General features: G+C 42.6%; 1 protein-coding gene across 5 annotated transcripts in view; it reads right to left on the bottom strand.

The window, feature by feature from the left end:
- The window catches only part of mprip (myosin phosphatase Rho interacting protein), a 113,575-nt gene that overhangs the window by 7,214 nt on the left and 85,548 nt on the right, over positions 1-20,813 (bottom strand). For 2 of the 5 annotated variants that reach the window (XM_067430111.1, XM_067430113.1), the window contains exons 16-22: positions 19,154-19,207; positions 10,772-10,919; positions 7,956-8,073; positions 6,174-6,333; positions 4,910-5,008; positions 4,272-4,358; positions 2,085-2,271 (exon numbers count right to left, since the gene is read on the bottom strand). In XM_067430111.1, the coding sequence (XP_067286212.1) occupies positions 2,085-2,271; positions 4,272-4,358; positions 4,910-5,008; positions 6,174-6,333; positions 7,956-8,073; positions 10,772-10,919; positions 19,154-19,207 (853 nt within the window). Of the gene's footprint in view, positions 1-2,084; positions 2,272-4,271; positions 4,359-4,909; positions 5,009-6,173; positions 6,334-7,955; positions 8,074-10,771; positions 10,920-16,840; positions 19,208-20,813 lie in introns of all 5 variants that reach the window. The other 3 variants (XM_067430112.1, XM_067430114.1, XM_067430110.1) reach the window with 2 other exon arrangements.

Below are 20,813 nucleotides of genomic sequence, written 5' to 3'. Positions count from 1 at the left end.
AAACCAAGCAGTTTCTGCCCATACGGAAGTGACTTAAACTGCAATTCATCGACTGGCCACTAGAGAATCTCATTGAGCCTCATGTTAAAGGGTTAGTTCAGCCAAAAATGTAATGTCTGTCATTAACTCCTCTCCCTAATGTCGCTCCACACCCGTCAGACCTCCGTTCATCTTCACACACAGTTTAAGATATTTTATATTTAGTCCGAGAGCGTATGCAAGTGTATGCACACTATACTGTCCATGTCCAGAAAGGGAATAAAAACATCATCACAGTAGTCCATATGAGACATCAGTGGGTTAATTAGAGTCTCTTGAAGCATCCAAAATACATTTGGGTCCAAAAATAACAAAAACTACGACTTTATTCAGCATTGGCTTCTCTTCCGGGTTTGTGTTCAATCCTCAAATAAAGATTCAAACGGTTATGAATCAGTGAATCGATTCATGATTCGGATCGCCAATGTCTCGTGATTTCAGCATTTTGACACGCGATCCGAATCATGAATCGATTCGCTGATTCATAACCGTTTGAATCTTTATTTGAGGATTGAACACAAACCCGGAAGACAAGCCAATGCTGAATAAAGTCGTAGTTTTTGTTATTTTTGGACCCAAATGTATTTTGGATGCTTCAAGAGACTCTAATTAACCCACTGATGTCTCATATGGACTACTGTGATGATGTTTTTATTCTCTTTCTGGACATGGACAGTATAGTGTGCATACACTTGCATACGCTCTCGGACTAAATATAAAATATCTTAAACTGTGTGTGAAGATGAACGGAGGTCTTACGGGTGTGGAGCGACATTAGGGAGAGGAGTTAAGGACAGACATTTCATTTTTGGCTGAACTAACCCTTTAACGCTCTTTGAAAACAAATACTTCTGTAATTTTGCCCTTCATGACGACTCTAAGGGGGTGAATTTTTTTATAACTCATTCGTTTACGTTATATAAAGCCTTAAAGTTCTGCATAATTAAGGGCGTGGCCACTTTGATTGACAGGTGGGTAATCTGTCTGTTAGTCGTCACGTTACCTAAGCTCCGCCCACACCCCACCGCTTTGCCCATTTTCTGTTATCCGGGAATGATGCGTTGCCAAAATGGCGACGCCCAGCTTGCCTCTACTTTACGCGTTTCAGAAGCCTATGGGTGACGTCACGGACACTACAGCCATATTTTTTTACAGTCTATAAAGACAAAGCGACACGCATCCTAATCTAAAAGCCAAAACAAACCAACCGTCTCCATTGACTTTCTATTGCGTGAGGCGCCTCCTTGTCATTTCTGACTTATTACAAAAAACGAGCAATGTCTAAAAGCTGATATGTGACGAGGTGTGCAGAAAACAAGCTAAAGAACCCAGAACCAAAAAAAACAGAAGTTTTTATAAGCTGTTAAAACACATAACTAAGTTTTTATAAGCTTTTGACCCCCAAAAAACAGCATTTAAAGACAGAAAAGTGGATACAGGCAATAGAGACAGAGCGCGTCATGCTATATTACACCGAGAGCTACGCCCACTGGAGGAGAAAGTAATCAGAGACAGGAAATATAACATATAAAACTGACATTTGGATATTTGACTAAATGTTTACCGCACACAGAGACATACTGAGAGTCAGGATCCCAAAACGGACCCATTCTTCAGCTGAAGCTTCACGTCTTATTGCCTGTGTCCACTTTTATCTCCTTAAACGCTCGGTTTTTAGGGTCGGCAGCTTATAAAAACGTAGTTCTGGGTTCTTTAGCTTGTTTTCTGCACACCTTGTCACATATCAGCTTTTAGACATTGCTGTTTTTTTGTAATAAGTCCGAAATGACAAGGAGGCGCCTCACGCAATACAAAGTCAATGGAGAGCAATGGATTGTTTCCCCCCGGTGTGGGCGTGGCCTAAATACATTCTGTCTCTATAGTCGGCGGATAAATGGCTATCCACCTGCCACTCAAAGTAACCACGCCCTTAATGATGCAGAACTTTAAGGCTTTATATGATGTAAACGAATGAGTTATAGATAAATTCACCCCACTATGGTCCTAACGCAGGCCTCAGTGTCCGAGATGAAGCGAGGCTGTACCGTAACCAGCGCGCTCCGCGTCCTCCAGCGTCGGCTGCCCCAGTGCATCATGGGCCGGCTGCCCCAGTGCATCATGGGCCAGCTGCAGCTGCTCCCGCAGGCGGCCCAGATCCCGCTCCGCTTTGGCCCGGACGATGCTCAGCTCCGTGTAAATGTCCTTGTATTTATCCGTTGCATATTTTTTATCCTATGACGAATCGGGAACGCAAATACACGGTCAAATTCAGATTAAAGACATAAATAACATAATAAAATTAAGTGTTTTTTAAAATTAAAAGTCCTGTCTTTTGGGGTTATTATTGGATATTTGGTGTATATATGTATATAACAAAATAATTGCAGGGTATATACAGCAATAAAAAAAGTTACATTTACTACTTTTTAATACCTTTTTTACTACCTTCAGAATATGTTTTAAAACCATCACGACACTGAATTGCAAGTGTTAATCAGAGACCTTTCTATTATTCACACAGATTTTGACATATATAACATACAAAAACAGAATAGATTTAGAATCGACAGCAGGAGGAACTCTGTTATAGGTTATCATTCAGACACAGTAAAATACATCTCGGTTAGGTTGGTGAAGGAGAAGTATTACTGCACACACATCTGATTTCAATTAATAATTGGTAATTCAGCAATTCAATTATTTAGTGTTTTTTTTTTCCAACAACAAAACCTGAGCCAAATATTACTAAAAACTAGTGCTATCAATCGATTAAAAACTTTAACTAGATTAATCACACATTTTTTCTATGATTAATCGCAATTAAAAAAAAAAAAATGTTTTTGTATGTTTTTAATATATTTTTTTATTATAATAATTTCACAGTTAATCAAATTAATGTAGAAACAACATAAAGACAGTATATTTTAAATACTTGTTTAAATGGCATCTTTTTATGAATAAAAGCCAGTATTACTGATATTAATACAGCTACTGATTTTACATTTATTATTAGGCTTCAAAAATATAACAGTTTTTAATTTAAGTAAACTTAAAACAATGTTAACATAAACCCATAATAAATGTCATGTTTACTCCTGCCCTTCCTGTCTTAACAGTTATCAAAGTTTTATGCGGTCTGCACTGTATAAACTATAAATTAAATAGTTAATCCTTATTAAAGCGACAAAAGTTATTTAGTCAAGAGCAGCGAGTCATTTTCTCCGTTTGTTCTTTAACTTTACTGACAGGAAGCTTTATTGGCTGCTGTCCCTTTAAGAGCAGACACGCGGATCTCACTGTCTATGGATCGCGCCTCATTCTCTCACAACTCTTTTTGTTCATTTTAGACTTTATATAAATCATTTAAGATTGCTCTTATGAGGACAGTCGTTGAAGATATGCCTTGAAGCAAGTCTAAAATAAACCGTAAGCCATGCAGCCCCTTCTGTTGAGCGCGCAGTGGTCTGAGATGATGCCGAACGGCCGCTGAATATGACGTCAGCATCAAACTTACGTTGAGCCAGAGACGAAAGATCTTTGATTATGTGCTATACAATACTAAATATACTAAATATATATAATATACTAAAGCCCATATTTAAACGAACTAACGCGAACATAGATAGAATTTCAATCAGAATAGGACACCTGATAGTCTGAAAAAATAAAACCTCTGAGACCACATTTAACACTTTTAATGGCCTTAAATTTAAAAACCCAGTGGACACCCTGAATTGAACAAAATAAACAAGATTAAAATAAATAAAAAAGTATTAAATAAATTATTATTATTATAAAGTATTAAATTATAATATAATAATAAACAGATAAATGTTTTATGAATAATAAAATACAAAGATTTTTGGTCACAAACTGTATCTGGCATTAAAATCAACAAACTCTAGTCGATAGGTGGAGGGCGGAGCTTCTAATCTATCGACCAATCACAAAGTCAGTAGTGTTTGGGGTTGCCAGATCTGCAGATCTACAAACGTTCTGCTGATCCAGCAGCCAATCTGGCAACCTCGAGTCAGGAGGAGGGGGAGGGGGAGACACCGCTCTACAGTCATCTGAAAGTGACTGCAGTACCAGTCTTGGCCACAATCTTACACACACTTGCTTTAAACATGAATGTGTGCTGTAAGCATGCATAAATCTGAAGTGTTTTATTATTTAGGGACTGTTTTGTATGGAATAGTAATGTGCAGATGTTTGGATAAAGCATAACTCACTCTTTGGGCAGTTTGCAGCTCGTCCTTTAGAGAGTTGATCTCCTGCTTCAGATACTGCACTTCTGACTCTTTCACCCTCAGCATCACCTGTGGACACAAGCAGGAATATGAGGATTCATTCCCACGGGAGATGCTGTGGGAAAAGCTGTGGGTATGTATATCTTATATATATATATATATATATTAATTAGGGCTGTGCGATATTGAAAAAAAATGCAATATAGCAATATCGTATCGCATATCGAATAAGGCATTATTTAAAAAGATATTGCATAAGTGCGCAAAATCTATTTAAATTATATTAAAAAAATTAAAAAACTGAGAATGAAACAATTTGTTTCACATTCTTTCTGGGAAAGCGTCACTACAACTTCTGAAAGTTTTTTTAGCAAACATTTGTCACAAATCGTTCACGTTTCTCTCTCTGTATGTGTGTGTGTGTGTGTGTGTGTGACAGCGCGAGACTGCAAGTTATAGTTTTTCCTGTATTATTGCGTTTAATTACTCGTTTTAACGTCAGGCAAGTCCCATAAGCAACAGTCGTGTGCGTATGCGCTATGCATATTACGATTATGTACATTTGCAATATTTCGATATATTGCACAGCCCTATATAGATATAAAACGGGACGCCCAGACCTCCAGCTCGTAAAGCTCCTTCCCCTGCATGACTCCGCCGTCCTCACTCGCCATCGAGCGCATCTTCGTGATCTCGGCTGCCAGGCGATTGTTTAGCTCCTGCGTGACAGAAAACAAAGCGCTGAGCTACAGAAATGCCACATGACCATGATTTACACACTCTACTCCGATCAGGCATAATGTGCTGTGTAATATTGTGTTGGTCCCCCTGACACATCTCTGATGGACTCCTCTAGACCCCTGAAGGTGTGCTGTGGTATCTGGCACCAAGATGTTAGCAGCAGATCCTTTAAGTCCTGTAAGTTGCGAGGTGGGACCTCCATGGATCGGACTTGTTTGTTCGGCTCATCCCACAGATGCTCGATTGGATTGAGATCTGGGGAATCTGGAGGCCGAGTCGACGCCTCAAACTGGTCGTTGTGCTCCTCAAACCATTCCTGAAGCATTTGTGCTTTGTGTCAGGAGCATTATCCTGCTGGAAGAGCCACAGCCACCAGAATACCGTTTCCATGAAAGGCTGAACATGGTCTCAGCAATGCTTAGGTAGGTGGAGCGTGTCAAAGTAACATCCACATGGATGGAGGACCCAAGGTTTCCCAGCAGAACATTGGCCAAAGCATCACACTGCCTCCGCCGGCTCGCCTTCTTCCCATAGTGCATCCTGGGGCCATGTGTTCCTCAGACCAGGCCACCTTCTTCCATTGCTCCGTGGTCCAGTCCTGATGCTCACGGGCCACTGTTGGTGCTTTCGGCGGGGTCAGAGGTCACCCTGACTGGTCAGCGGCTATGCTGCCCCATACGCAACAAACTGAGCTGCTCTGTGTATTCTGACAGCTTTCTATCAGAACCAGCATTAACTTCTGGAGCAGTTTGAGCTCCAGTAGCTCGTCTGTTTGATCGGACCCCACGGGCCAGCCTTCGCTCCCCACGGTCATCAATGAGCCTTGGCCGCCCATGACCCTGTGGCCGGTTCTCCACTGGTCCTTCCTTGGAGCACTTTTGATAGATACTGACCACTGCAGACCGGGAACAGCCCACAAGAGCTGCAGTTTTGGAGATGCTCTGACCCAGTCGTCTAGCCGTCACAATCTGGCCAAACTCGCTCAAATCCTTACGCTTGCCCATTTCTCCTGCTTCACACACATCAACTCTGAGGACAAAATGTTCACTTGCTGCCTAATATATCCCACCCACTAACAGGAGATGAAGAGATGACCAGTGTTATCTTGTCATAATGTTATGCCTGATTGGTGTACATGGTCACCTGGTTGTGCGCATTGAGCTCCTGGTTCTCCCGCTGACACTGTCTGAGCGCCTGCCTTTCGGCCTCCAGAGCTTGGGACAGATGAGCGTTTTCTAAGCACTTTTGCGAATACTGCTCCGACAACACCTCGATCTCCCTCTGGTACGACATCAGCTCCTCCCTACAATACAAGCACAGTTTAAAGGGATAGTTCCCCCATAAATGAGCCTGTGATGTTGATCTGCTGACCCCCAGGGCTTCAACATTTGTGTTCTCCTGAAGAAACAAACACACCTACATGAAGATTTTTAACTCAACCGTTGCTGTGTGTCGGTCATATAATGATGTGAATGGGGAACAATTCTATGAGAGCAAAACAAACATGCTTAGACAACACACACACACACACCCTGCTGCTCGTGACGACACACTGATGTCTTAAGATACGAACCGATCGGTTTCTGTGAGAAACACAACAGCATTTATGTTATTTTTACCTCATATCAGACGAATCTCATCTAGTGTCCCCATCCGCTGTTACTTCTGTCTGGTGAGGTCAAACTGGAGCGATCATAGTAGATCCGTGGAGACACTAATGAGGAATCTAGAATATATATATATATCTATGATCGCTCCAGTTTGACCTTATCAGACAGAAGTAACAGCGGATGGGGACACTAGATGAGATTCGTCTGATATGAGGTAAAAATAACATAAATACTGTTGTGTTTCTCACACAGAAACCGATCGGTTCGTGTCTTAAGACATCAGTGTGTCGTCACGAGCAGCAGGGTGTGTGTGTGTGTGTTCTCTAAGCATGTGTTTGTTTTGCTCTCATAGAGTTGTTCCCCATTCACATCATTATATGACCGACACACAGCAACGGTTGAGTTAAAAATCTTCATTTGTGTTCTCCTGAAGAAACACACACACCTACATGTTGATGCCCTGGGGGTCAGCAGATCAACATCACAGGCTCATTATTGGATGAACTCTCCCTTAAAGCGATAAAAGATAAAAGAGCCTTGATGTCTAGACAGAAGTACAGCCAAGTGCTCGAGGGCGGATTATGAGCATGTCGACGAAGAAAGAAACCAGATTTGGCATCTTGGCTGCAGGACACACTTGGCAATGGAAGCGGTCATGCAGTCAGGATTTGGGCACTTAAACCCTTTATCCACTCCAATTAATGCAGTAGGTAGAGAATGCAGAAAGTCTTTCCGCAGATTTAACAACGAAATTAGAGGAAATGCATCAGTATAATGTCGTTAACATGGGCGTCGGAAGCGCTATATAAATAAAATTGATGGATTGATTGATTTACATTAATACAAATATACCGCCGTTTACTAAACGATTGACTGGGCCAGACAAAATTACAGAAATCACAGTTATTTACTGTGGCTATAGAGTAGGGGATTCAATTTTTGACGCAAATCGGTCAGAGTTTGGAATCCGCCATTTGCCACACTCACTCTACTCCCTTTTCCCATCACATATCACATCGGAAAGGCATTTTTAAAACAATAAACATTTAGAAAATATTAGAAAGAAAGCATCGAACGTGTTTAATAATAAGTGTTTCTCGGTTAGGTGTAGGTAAACAGATGTGTGCTGAATTAGAGACAATAAAACAATAAAAGTGAGTGGGTCCAATATCATTGGTTGTAAAGAGTGGGTCTTGTCACACACACACACACACACACAATGGTTCCGACGCCCATGTTTGTTCACGCTTTTCATACTCAAATGCAATAAAATCTGAAGAGACAGACAGGTTTTTCCCAGAATAAAGGCACTGACTCGTGCTGTTTGCGGATTTCCTCAATGTCTGCATTTTCAGTGTTGTTGTTGGCCTTGCGCACTTTCTCCAACTCCCGCTCCAGCTCCGTCCGATGTGCGTTCTTCATCGCTTCGATGGCTGATCAGATACAAACAATGCACGTCTTAAAATCAGATATTGGCACCAAAAATACATTTTATACCAGCATCCATGAGGAACATATTTACACTGCTGTTCAAAATATTGTAATTTTAAGGTTTTTTAAAATAAGTCTCTTATGCTCACCACAAATGCATTTATAAATTATATAGATTTCTAGAGATGCACTGATATTAAATAAGGACAATAATTATTGCAACTAAGATAACTAATAAATGTCTCACTGAGGCTGCTTTTATCTGAACATAAATAAAATATTAACAGTGTAATATTCCTCCAGTGTAAATCATCTGCTCTCTGTGTGAATATATAGTAAAGTGTGATTTATTCCAGTGATCAAAGCTGAATTTATCCTCATTACTCCAGTCTTCAGAGTCACACGATCCTTCACTAATCATTCTCATACATCAACACATATTTATGATTATTATCAGTGTTGAATAAACTGGGATGCAAACGAGTAAGGGGTTAAAAAGGTGAGAATATTGCGTTTGAATATTGAGGTTTTTATTGTATTTTTTATATATTTACTTTTCTAGACACTAAGTATCTTTGCATCTGCCTGAAAACTGACTCTAACAGGTAAGAGGTAAAAAGATTTTTTGTGTTTAATGCGGGGCAAAACAACCCTATATAAAACACAAAAAAGGATTCAATAGATGTGGGAGCTGAATACGTAAGACAAAAACAAGACGACAACAACCTGATAAAATATGTGTTGGAAATCATCTTAGCTTCTTTATTAACACTCAAAACTAAAAACTGAAGATCCCACTGTTTACAAATGCATCAATATGGGATACTTTGTACACCGCCTCATAAGTTAAACCCTATTTTTTCTGATGGTTAGCAAACAGGAGGGCCCGCTTCTTGTGTGTATATATTTTGACACATACGTCTGTGTGTGTGTGTGTGTGCGTGTGTGTGTGTGTATGTAACTGATCAAGGGCAATAAAGCAAATATAACGGATGTGTGTGTCTCTGACTGCGGTCTTTCGCTGCTGACTGTCATTCAAAGGCTTAATTACTTGTTTTTACACCACAATGCTTACAAACGCACACAAATGAAAAGCTTTCGTGACCATGAAGCAAAGCAACAAATCACAATAACGACCTATTTTTGATTGGAAAATGGCAGATTTTGCTGAAAGGTGACAAATTTTGCACCTCTGAATGATGATCAATTCAGGGGTCCCCAGACTCGGTCCTGGAGGGCCGCTGTCCTGCAGAGTTCAGCTTCAACCCCAATCAAACACACCTGAACCAGCTGATCAATGTCTAACTAGGTCCTATAAAGACACCTGAACCAGCTGATCAATGTCTAACTAGGTCCTATAAACACACCTGAACCAGCTGATCAATGTCTAACTAGGTCCTATAAAGACACCTGAACCAGCTGATCAATGTCTAACTAGGTCCTATAAACACACCTGAACCAGCTGATCAATGTCTAACTAGGTCCTATAAACACACCTGAACCAGCTGATCAATGTCTAACTAGGTCCTATAAACACACCTGAACCAGCTGATCAATGTCTAACTAGGTCCTATAAACACACCTGAACTAGCTGATCAATGTCTAACTAGGTCCTATAAAGGCATTGATTAGCTGGTTCAGGTGTGTTTGATTGGGGTTGAAGCTAAACTCTGCAGGACAGCGGCCCTCCAGGACCGAGTTTGGGGACGCCTGACATAAACTACTTTACTCTATTGCCGCCTTCACGTGCTATCGGACCTTTCCTACTTCCCACTTCAGAAGTCGTGATCACAAGCTTGTTGTGTTCAGGCGCTTTGTTATCGGAAAGAATACGCCAGGTTCATACTTTTGTGCGTCTTTGACATTTTTTATTTTAACACTATAACCATTTGAGTCATTTCCCGGTCCCAGAAAATCATAATCACTGGCAAACACTAGCAGCACAACACGAAAGCATATTGTTTATAATCACATTCACAATAAAGGCATAATGTAGACAATAAAGGCTGCTTAAGGACTCAAATGGCAATCGTTTTCAGCCATACATGATCCTGTTGTATAGTTGCTTTACCACACTATCTAGATAGTCAGCTGGCTCACTATTCTGGAATGATGGTCAACTAGATGCGATTTTCGATGTGTTTAAAATACACAATATGCTTCAAATGATTATTAATTTATGTATATATGTACTACTTTAACGACAAGACAATGAAATTGTTGCAGAAAAAAACTAATAAAACACCTGCCACAGCAGAAATTCGTCTCCTATCCGCCATTTTTAACGGTTATGCCACGCCCATCTCGGGAACTTGGGTATCAAAATTATTTCTGAACTTCCCAGTGGTAAACACGACACCAGAGGGCGGTCATGTGCAATTTTTACCTCGAAAACTCACATTTACGATAAATTCAATAACATGTGAAGGAGGCATAAATTCACATAGAAAACGGTTTTACACTGGAGTAATATTTCACAGTTTTTACTGTATTTTTAATAAGATAAATGCAGTCATGGTGAGCATAAGAGACTTCTACTAAAAACATTAAAACTTTTACACAGTAGGGTTCGTTTAATGTCGTTTGTACACTAATCCCATTCATTTAATTTTTTTTATAATGTTGGATACTATGGTACTAAGTTCTCAGGGTCCGTTTGGAATAGACCGACACGTCCGGTCCCGTTTTATCCGAACTAACCTGATATCGTGGCCGCGGTCTCTTCTGCCAGAAGCCTCTCCTTGTCCTCCTGCAGTTTCTCCAGTTCCCGCTGGTGCTTTTTCTGCAGCTCATCTATTACCTTCTGGTGAGACTCTTCCATGGCGGCGAAGCCTCGTTCACATGTAGCCTGTAATGTAGAAAGCAGCATTTAGTGCACATCACTTGGATCGACTTAAGTCCACTTATATTTGACAAGGACAACACTTACACGGACGACAGAGATTAGCAATGTGTGGCCACAATGGTGACCACACAAGGCCAGATATTAATCACCTACGATGACATGAAGGGACACAGAGGCCAGTGAGAGATGGCTTGGCAAAGTTAACATATATCTGTGATGGGACTCTGTGTTTAAACATCAGTCACAAAAGATTGGACACTTTAGCCAGACCTAATGCATGAATGACATCGGATCAGATACAAAACATCAAATTAAGAGCTATTTATTTTAAAGACAGAGAACACTTTATATGTAAGCTTGTTTCCACCACATATTAAAGAAATTCAGACTGAGAATCGCGAGATCATAATCAGGATCGCAAGATCAGACTCAGAACAGCGAGATCAGACTCAGAACAGCGAGATCAGACTCAGAACAGCGAGATCAGACTCAGAACAGCGAGATCAGACTCAGAACAGTGAGATCAGACTCAGAATCGACAGATCAGACTCAGAACAGCGAGATCAGACTCAGAACAGCGAGATCAGACTCAGAACAGTGAGATCAGACTCAGAATCGACAGATCAGACTCAGAACAGCGAGATCAGACTCAGAATCGACAGATCAGACTCAAAACAGCGAGATCAGACTCAGAATCGACAGATCAGACTCAGAACAGCGAGATCAGACTCAGAGCCGCGAGATCAGACTCAGAACAGCGAGATCAGACTCAGAACAGCGAGATCAGACTCAGAACAGTGAGATCAGACTCAGAATCGACAGATCAGACTCAGAACAGCGAGATCAGACTCAGAATCGACAGATCAGACTCAAAACAGCGAGATCAGACTCAGAATCGACAGATCAGACTCAGAACAGCGAGATCAGACTCAGAATCGACAGATCAGACTCAGAACCGCGAGATCAGACTCAGAACAGCGAGATCAGACTCAGAATCGACAGATCAGACTCAGAACAGCGAGATCAGACTCAGAGCCGCGAGATCAGACTCAGAGCCGCGAGATCAGATTTAGGATCGACAGATCAGACTCAGAACCGCGAGATCAGACTCAGAACCGCGAGATCAGACTCAGAACCGCGAGATCAGACTCAGAACCGCGAGATCAGACTCAGAACAGCGAGATCAGACTCAGAACAGCGAGATCAGACTCAGAACCGCGAGATCAGACTCAGAACAGCGAGATCAGACTCAGAACAGCGAGATCAGACTCAGAATCGACAGATCAGACTCAGAACAGCGAGATCAGACTCAGAACAGCGAGATCAGACTCAGAACAGCGAGATCAGACTCAGAACAGCGAGATCAGACTCAGAATCGACAGATCAGACTCAGAACAGCGAGATCAGACTCAGAATCGACAGATCAGACTCAGAACAGCGAGATCAGACTCAGAATTGACAGATCAGACTCAGAACAGCGAGATCAGACTCAGAATCGACAGATCAGACTCAGAACAGCGAGATCAGACTCAGAGCCGCGAGATCAGACTCAGAACCGCGAGATCAGACTCAGAAACGACAGATCAGACTCAGAAAGAGCGAGATCAGACTCAGAAAGAGCGAGATCAGACTCAGAAAGAGCGAGATCAGACTCAGAAAGAGCGAGATCAGACTCAGAAAGAGCGAGATCAGACTCAGAACAGCGAGATCAGACTCAGAACAGCGAGATCAGACTCAGAACAGCGAGATCAGACTCAGAGCCGCGAGATCAGACTCAGAGCCGCGAGATCAGACTCAGAGCCGCGAGATCAGATTTAGGATCGACAGATCAGACTCAGGACCGCCAGATCAGACTCAGGACCGCGAGATCAGACTCAGAACAGCGAGATCAGACTCAGAATCGACAGATCAGACTCAGAACAGCGAGATCAGACTCAGAACCGCGAGATCAGACTCAGAACAGCGAGATCAGACTCAGAACAGCGAGATCAGACTCAGAATCGACAGATCAGACTCAGAACAGCGAGATCAGACTCAGAACAGCGAGATCAGACTCAGAACAGCGAGATCAGACTCAGAACAGCGAGATCAGACTCAGAAACAGCGAGATCAGACTCAGAAACGACAGATCAGACTCAGAAACGACAGACCAGACTCAGAAACGACAGATCAGACTCAGAAACGACAGATCAGACTCAGAACAGCGAGATCAGACTCAGAACAGCGAGATCAGACTCAGAACAGCGAGATCAGACTCAGAACAGCGAGATCAGACTCAGAACAGCGAGATCAGACTCAGAACAGCGAGATCAGACTCAGAATCGACAGATCAGACTCAGAACAGCGAGATCAGACTATGAGCCGCGAGATCAGACTCAGAACAGCGAGATCAGACTCAGAACAGCGAGATCAGACTCAGAATCGACAGATGAGACTCAGAACCGCGAGATCAGACTCAGAACAGCGAGATCAGACTCAGAACAGCGAGATCAGACTCAGAATCGACAGATCAGACTCAGAACAGCGAGATCAGACTCAGAACAGCGAGATCAGACTCAGAACAGCGAGATCAGACTCAGAACAGCGAGATCAGACTCAGAAACGACAGATCAGACTCAGAAACGACAGACCAGACTCAGAAACGACAGATCAGACTCAGAACAGCGAGATCAGACTCAGAACAGCGAGATCAGACTCAGAACAGCGAGATCAGACTCAGAACAGCGAGATCAGACTCAGAATCGACAGATCAGACTCAGAACAGCGAGATCAGACTATGAGCCGCGAGATCAGACTCAGAACAGCGAGATCAGACTCAGAACAGCGAGATCAGACTCAGAATCGACAGATCAGACTCAGAATCGACAGATCAGACTCAGAACAGCGAGATCAGACTCAGAACAGCGAGATCAGACTCAGAACAGCGAGATCAGACTCAGAATCGACAGATCAGACTCAGAACAGCGAGATCAGACTCAGAACAGCGAGATCAGACTCAGAGCCGCGAGATCAGACTCAGAGCCGCGAGATCAGACTCAGAGCCGCGAGATCAGACTCAGAGCCGCGAGATCAGACTCAGAGCCGCGAGATCAGACTCTGAGCCGCGAGATCAGACTCTGAGCCGCGAGATCAGACTCTGAGCCGCGAGATCAGACTCAGAGCCGCGAGATCAGACTCAGAATCGACAGATCAGACTCAGAACAGCGAGATCAGACTCAGAATCGACAGATCAGACTCAGAACAGCGAGATCAGACTCAGAACCGCGAGATCAGACTCAGAACCGCGAGATCAGACTCAGAACAGCGAGATCAGACTCAGAATCGACAGATCAGACTCAGAACAGCGAGATCAGACTCAGAACCGCGAGATCAGACTTAGAACCGCGAGATCAGACTCAGAATCGACAGATCAGACTCAGAACAGCGAGATCAGACTCAGAACAGCGAGATCAGACTCAGAACAGCGAGATCAGACTCAGAAACGACAGATCAGACTCAGAAACGACAGATCAGACTCAGAAACGACAGATCAGACTCAGAAACGACAGATCAGACTCAGAATCGACAGATCAGACTCAGGATCGACAGATCAGACTCAGAACCGCGAGATCAGATTTAGGATCGACAGATCAGATTTAGGATCGACAGATCAGACTCAGGACCGACAGATCAGACTCAGGACCGACAGATCAGACTCAGGATCGACAGATCAGACTCAGGACCGACAGATCAGACTCAGGACCGACAGATCAGACTCAGGACCGACAGATCAGACTCAGAACCGCGAGATCAGACTCAGAACAGCGAGATCAGACTCAGAACAGCGAGATCAGACTCAGAACAGCGAGATCAGACTCAGAACAGCGAGATCAGACTCAGAAGTGACAGATCAGACTCAGAACAGCGAGATCAGACTCAGAGCCGCGAGATCAGACTCAGAGCCGCGAGATCAGACTCAGAGCCACGAGATCAGACTCAGAGCCGCGAGATCAGACTCAGAGCCGCGAGATCAGACTCAGAGCCGCGAGATCAGACTCAGAACCGCGAGATCAGACTCAGAACCGCGAGATCAGACTCAGAACAGCGAGATCAGACTCAGAACATCGAGATCAGACTCAGAATTTCGAGATCAGACTCAGAATCTCGATTACTTTTGTATTGTTTTACTTTGAGGCGGAAACAAGCTTCCATACAGTAAGCAAAAGGTTTGATTTGTGTTTAAGTGTAAAGCTTAATACATAAGCAGTCAATATGTAGTTCAAACACGAGATGAAAAGTATTTGAACACATTATGGTTGTCAAACATCATGTTGATAGTTAATATAATTCTCTACACCGGTGAGAACTGACTTCATAGGTGCGCTCAAATCCCCTTGACACCAATTGATGGCATTGCATAAATAGCTCAGAAAAACCTAAACATTTGTTTGCAAATACTTGCAAAGATTTCAGCTTCTAATGCAATGAAATTCAAGCATTTGTGGCTTAAATGTCAATGTATGTTTTGGGGGCACTATAAAACTCGTCTGGTGATATGACGCGTTTTGATTTCAATGTTCCCGGGGAACTGAAAAACAACTTGAATGTTCAAATCCAAAAATTTTACGATTTGACACTTTAAGGATTAAAGCTACAATTCAGGAACAGAGTTGATTTCAGTACAAGAGATTTCAACCGACCATGCAAACCCAATGCACTTCCGCTGTCTATTCAATGGCCCTGATCTCTGAGCAGATTGTTTTTGCAGGACACGACCCATCTCCTGAACCAACTTTTCCTGTCTCTGTATCACAACAGCACCTGCACTTGTTTATTCACCAGCGTCTCTGGGTTGAAAATCTCATTTCCTTTCTCGCCAGGACACACACGAGTCCAGGATCGCATTCTGATGAGGACACATTTAGTACGACTTAGTTTGTGCGTAACTATAAACTCAATGCCTTAAATCTTTTTAGTACAAAATTAGATCCGGTCTAAATTTAAAAACAAAAATTGTAGTTAAGAATTATTCCTGGAACCCAAAGCACAACTAAAAACAGAGGAACTGTCATTACTGTTTTACAATTAACAGAGAGAAAAATAGACAAAAGTACCAAATACAGGCTATCAAATTATATGAGCTTATAAAAACCGGCATCATAAACTTTCACGTTTACAATTTGTATATGAGTCTAAAATGATCTAGCCAGGAAGTGACTTGAGCCACATCACCCTGACAAAACAATAGAAAACTACTGCAGTAATTGCACATTTTTACGCTTTTAATAAGCAAACGAGTCACAAATTTAGCTTGTGTTTTGTCAGTACTTGCATATTTTCAATTGCCAGATGGTGCAACAATGCAATACACTAGTTATTCAATAAAATAAATTGGATGCATTATAATAATGCACAATGCAATTTAATTGCCTCTGTTTTCAGAGTCAAATCTTTCACAAAAACGTTCACATTTTAAATCATAGACCGCTGTTTAAAATAAAATGGTTTAGTTATCGTCATGCAATCTTTATAATTAATTGGGTTAACCAGCTGGGGCGTGTTGCAGTCATCAAAGATGAGCAGCAATTTATGCAAAGGACTAGTCTGTTAAACAGGCAAAGAGCTTGAGTGCGAAAACAAGTTCAAAACCAAGTCAGAATTCGCTAACGTAAAGAGTACGCAGTTATGCATTCCCCGATACATCTAACGAACTGATTCGTAATTGATCTCCATTGGGTTTTGCTTATATTTAATTTCCCCCTCATCCACACTCCTAACGTTAAAGTGTACATGCACACCTAAGGTTAGCAGCCATGCATCACTGGTGAGAGTTATTAGGCTAGACCAAAGCACCACAAAGCAGGGTTAGTGTCAGAAAAGGAAGGGAAAGGGTCAGGTTGCCACATGAACAGACGGAGAACAGCAAGGACACGGAACTCCTTGACCTTTAGGTTTTCCAAGTCTTTCTCGTATTTCAGACGCAGCAACGCTGCATCCCCATCTCGCTCTTGTCGAGTCTTTTCCTCGGTCAATTCGGACACCCGGGACACGAGCTTTTGGATCCGTACTTTGAGGTAAGCCGAAGTTGGTTCGCCATCATCTCCGCAAGCGTCCGCAAGCTCTTCCATCTCTTGATTAAAGCGTGCTTGCAAGTCATTAAACTCCATCTCGTGCTTCTTCTTGAGGTTCTCCATGCACACCGTGAGACGGTCGATCTCTTTCACGTTCTCCTCGGATCTCAGTCTCAGAGTATCTCCAGCATTGGCCACTTCCAGTCTCAGCTTCTCTGCTTCGTTCTCGTACACCTCCTTTAACTCACGCAGCTCTTTTTTATGCTTCGCCATCGTGTCCTGAAGCTGTATGGCCTTGTCTAAAGAGTCAACCGGTTCTCCTTCAATCTGAATGTGTGTTAAGTCTCCACTCTTGGGACTCAACGCGACCTGCTTCGCCTCTAGTTCAGACTCTCTCAAATCGGTACACGAATCTAAATGTTTAATCTCTGGGAGGATCTGCAGAACTACAAAATACATGGATGTTACGTCCATTATAGCCTCACGAATGTACTCGGACCAGCATCGTTGAGCATCGCAGCTTGAAAGAGTCAAAGCCAGAGACTGTAGCGGCTCATGTGTTTGCTCCCTGAGAGCCGAAGCGGTCCGATTTAATAACGCCACTTTCTTCTGAACGACTTCAGTGAGACTCCTCATAACGCCAGGATTGGTGGCACCATTAAACAAGCGAGTCAAAAGATCTGATTTCAATCTTGCGGATGTTGCATCGCTTTCACGTTCTTTGAGATTATTCATGAGTAGCAGCATCTTATTATCCGCAAGCATTCGCTCTAGGACGGTTTTCGCAGATTTAAGAGTTTGCTCTTTCTGATCATCCTCTAAACCACCTAACACCTTACGCAGAATCCTTCTCTCAAACAGCATTCCTGCCTGATTCTCATCCAAAATGTTGGTGCTGGAAAAATCCCATTCTGTAGTTGCCTTACCGGCAATCACCAACATGTCAAGCACATCGTTGAGAGACTTGGACTTTCTTTTGAACTCTTCCACGACTTTCTCAATCACATCCTCATGTGTGAGTGATTGCATCAACTCTTGGCATCCACTTTCTTTTTCCGCTTCCTTCGCTTTCAACATCCTAACTTCCTTCTGCGAATCTACGAGCATCTGACTAAACATCCTCGCGGTCTCTTCGTGTTTTGCACTCTGGGACTGAAGTTCTTGACAGACCTCCTCAGCAATTTGAAGCTTCTTCTCTTTCTCTGAAAGCTCAGATTGAAGGACCTCCAATTGCTGCTTGAGCTCGTCTTTCTCCAACTCTTCATCGCCTTTTTCGCTTTCCGCCACCTGAAACCCCAGACCCCTAAGAGTGGCTTCTTTTAATTGCAATCTTTTCTCGGTATCCTTCAAGTGATTTCCAAGCGTCTCCAATTTAATCAGAGCCTCTTGCAGCTTCTCTGACTTCTCACCGAGCTCTCGCTCGTACACGTTTCTCTCCTCGGTCACTTTGCTTTCTTGGTTCACGTTGGCTTGCGGATATTGCTGACTGCTACGTAGTCTACAAAGCTCTGCTTTCAGCCGGTCTATTTCTCGATCCGCTTCTCGCAACTGGTTAACGATTTCCTGATAGCGCTGGTTCAAAGCGACGTTTTCGTTCGCAAGCAACTCCACCTGATGCGACATTTCAGGACGTTCTTCTCTAAGGCAACCTGATGCATACGGATTCTCAGTTTTACGTTTTCCCAACATGTCCTCCATGGTGACCAATCGAGATTCATAGTCTCGTATACAGTCGCCAGCTCGTTCCAAGCTTTTCCTCATCGTCTCAGTCTCGATTTCCTGCTGGTTCTTGAGGCTTTCCAAAAGTTTCTGGCATTGCACTATTTCACCTACTGATCCACTTCTTTCCTGTCCTTGAGGAGATCCGACCCAAATGTATTCGCTATGCGAGTGCATAAGCTTTATCAGCTCTCTTAATGTCAGAGGCTCACTCGCGTCTATCAAGCCCTCGAGCTCTCTAATCTTTCCCTCACTATCCTGAAGTACGAAACTGAACGTTTTTTGAACGGAGTTTGAGGGACAGACCTCAGATGTATTGGTGTCAGAAAGGCAAGGTTCCTTTGTGGGCCAGTGAGAGAGAGAAAGGCCAAGCTGTGCCTGCATGTTGCGCTTTTTCAGTTCTTGCAGCTGCAGGAGCTCTTTGGTTTCCTGGTACTTCTTTGTTAAGCTCTGAGCTTGAGAACTAACCAGTTCAGTCTTCTTCATCTGGGGCTCTGTCTCAAGACTCAAAGGGGACTCCAGCTTGGAAAAGGGGACCAGACAGTTGGTTAACAGTCAGCATTGGTGAAGAAATCTAATGAATTTCTAGATGATTAAATCAACAAGTTGAGGCAAATTTACTTTTCATTACAACATCTGTGTCTATTAAAGGGTTAGTTCACCCCAAAAAAAGAAATTACCCCATGATTTACTCAAGCCATCCTAGGTGTTTATGACATTCTTCTTTCAGACAAACACAATCAAGTTAAATTAAAAAATGTCCTGACTCTTCCAAGCTTTATAATGGCAGTGCAAAATTTAAACCCTAAAAAAGTGCATCCATCCATCATAAAAGTGCTACACATGGCTCCAGGGGTTAAAAAGGCCTTCTGAAGTGAATCAATGTATGCATATTTAACACATTATAAAGTTAAATATATAGTTTCCGCTAAGATCGCCTACTGTATTCAACTTACGGAAAGCGTAACTGCCTGGCGATGAACCGCAAGAGGCGTTAAACTTGCTTCATGAGCTGAATATGGAAGGCGGTCCGCCGGAAGCTAAATATTTTACTTTATAACGTGTTAAATGTGGATATTTTTCCTACAAAAACCCATCGATTCGCTTGAGAAGGCCTTCATTAACCCCTAGAGCCGTGTGGAGCACTTTTGTAATGGATGGATTTACTTTTATGATGGATGGATGCACTTTTATGATGGATGCACTTTAATGATGGATGGATTTACTTTTATGATGGATGGATGCACTTTAATGATGGATGCACTTTTATGATGGATGGATTTACTTTTATGATGGATGGATGCACTTTAATGATGGATGCACTTTTATGATGGATGCACTTTTATGATGGATGGATTTACTTTTATGATGGATGGATGCACTTTTAAGATTGATAGATGTACTTTTATGATGGACAGATGCAGTTTTATGATGGATGGATGCACTTGTATGATGGATGGATGCACTTGTATGATGGATGGATGCACTTGTATGACGATGGATGCACTTGTATGACGGATGGATGCACTTGTATGACGGATGGATGCACTTGTATGACGGATGGATGCACTTGTATGACGGATGGATGCACTTGTATGACGGATGGATGCACTTGTATGATGGATGGATGCACTTGTATGACGGATGGATGCACTTGTATGACGGATGGATGCACTTGTATGACGGATGGATGCACTTGTATGATGGATGGATGCACTTGTATGACGGATGGATGCACTTGTATGACGGATGGATGCACTTGTATGACGGATGGATGCACTTGTATGATGGATGGATGCACTTGTATGATGGATGGATGCACTTGTATGATAGATGGATGCTTTTTAATGATAGATGGATGGATGGATGGATGGATGGATGGATGGATGGATGGATGGATGGATGCACATACTTTTATGATGGATGGATGCATTTTTTATGGGCTTCATATTTTGCACTGCCATTATAAAGCTTGGAAGAGCCAGGATATTTTTTAATATAACTCTGATTGCGTTCGTTGCTTGAGGGATAGTAAATCATGGGGTCATCTTCATTTTTGGGTGAACTATCCCTTGAAGGCCAATTCACACCGCACAGACAAACACCAAAAACGCTTATCTTGCACTTA

Source organism: Pseudorasbora parva, chromosome 21 (assembly GCF_024679245.1).
Source record: "Pseudorasbora parva isolate DD20220531a chromosome 21, ASM2467924v1, whole genome shotgun sequence".
Classification (NCBI taxonomy): Eukaryota; Metazoa; Chordata; class Actinopteri; order Cypriniformes; family Gobionidae; genus Pseudorasbora; species Pseudorasbora parva.
The sequence above is the reverse complement of the archived record's forward strand: the minus strand, read 5'-3'. Positions and strand labels throughout refer to the sequence as shown.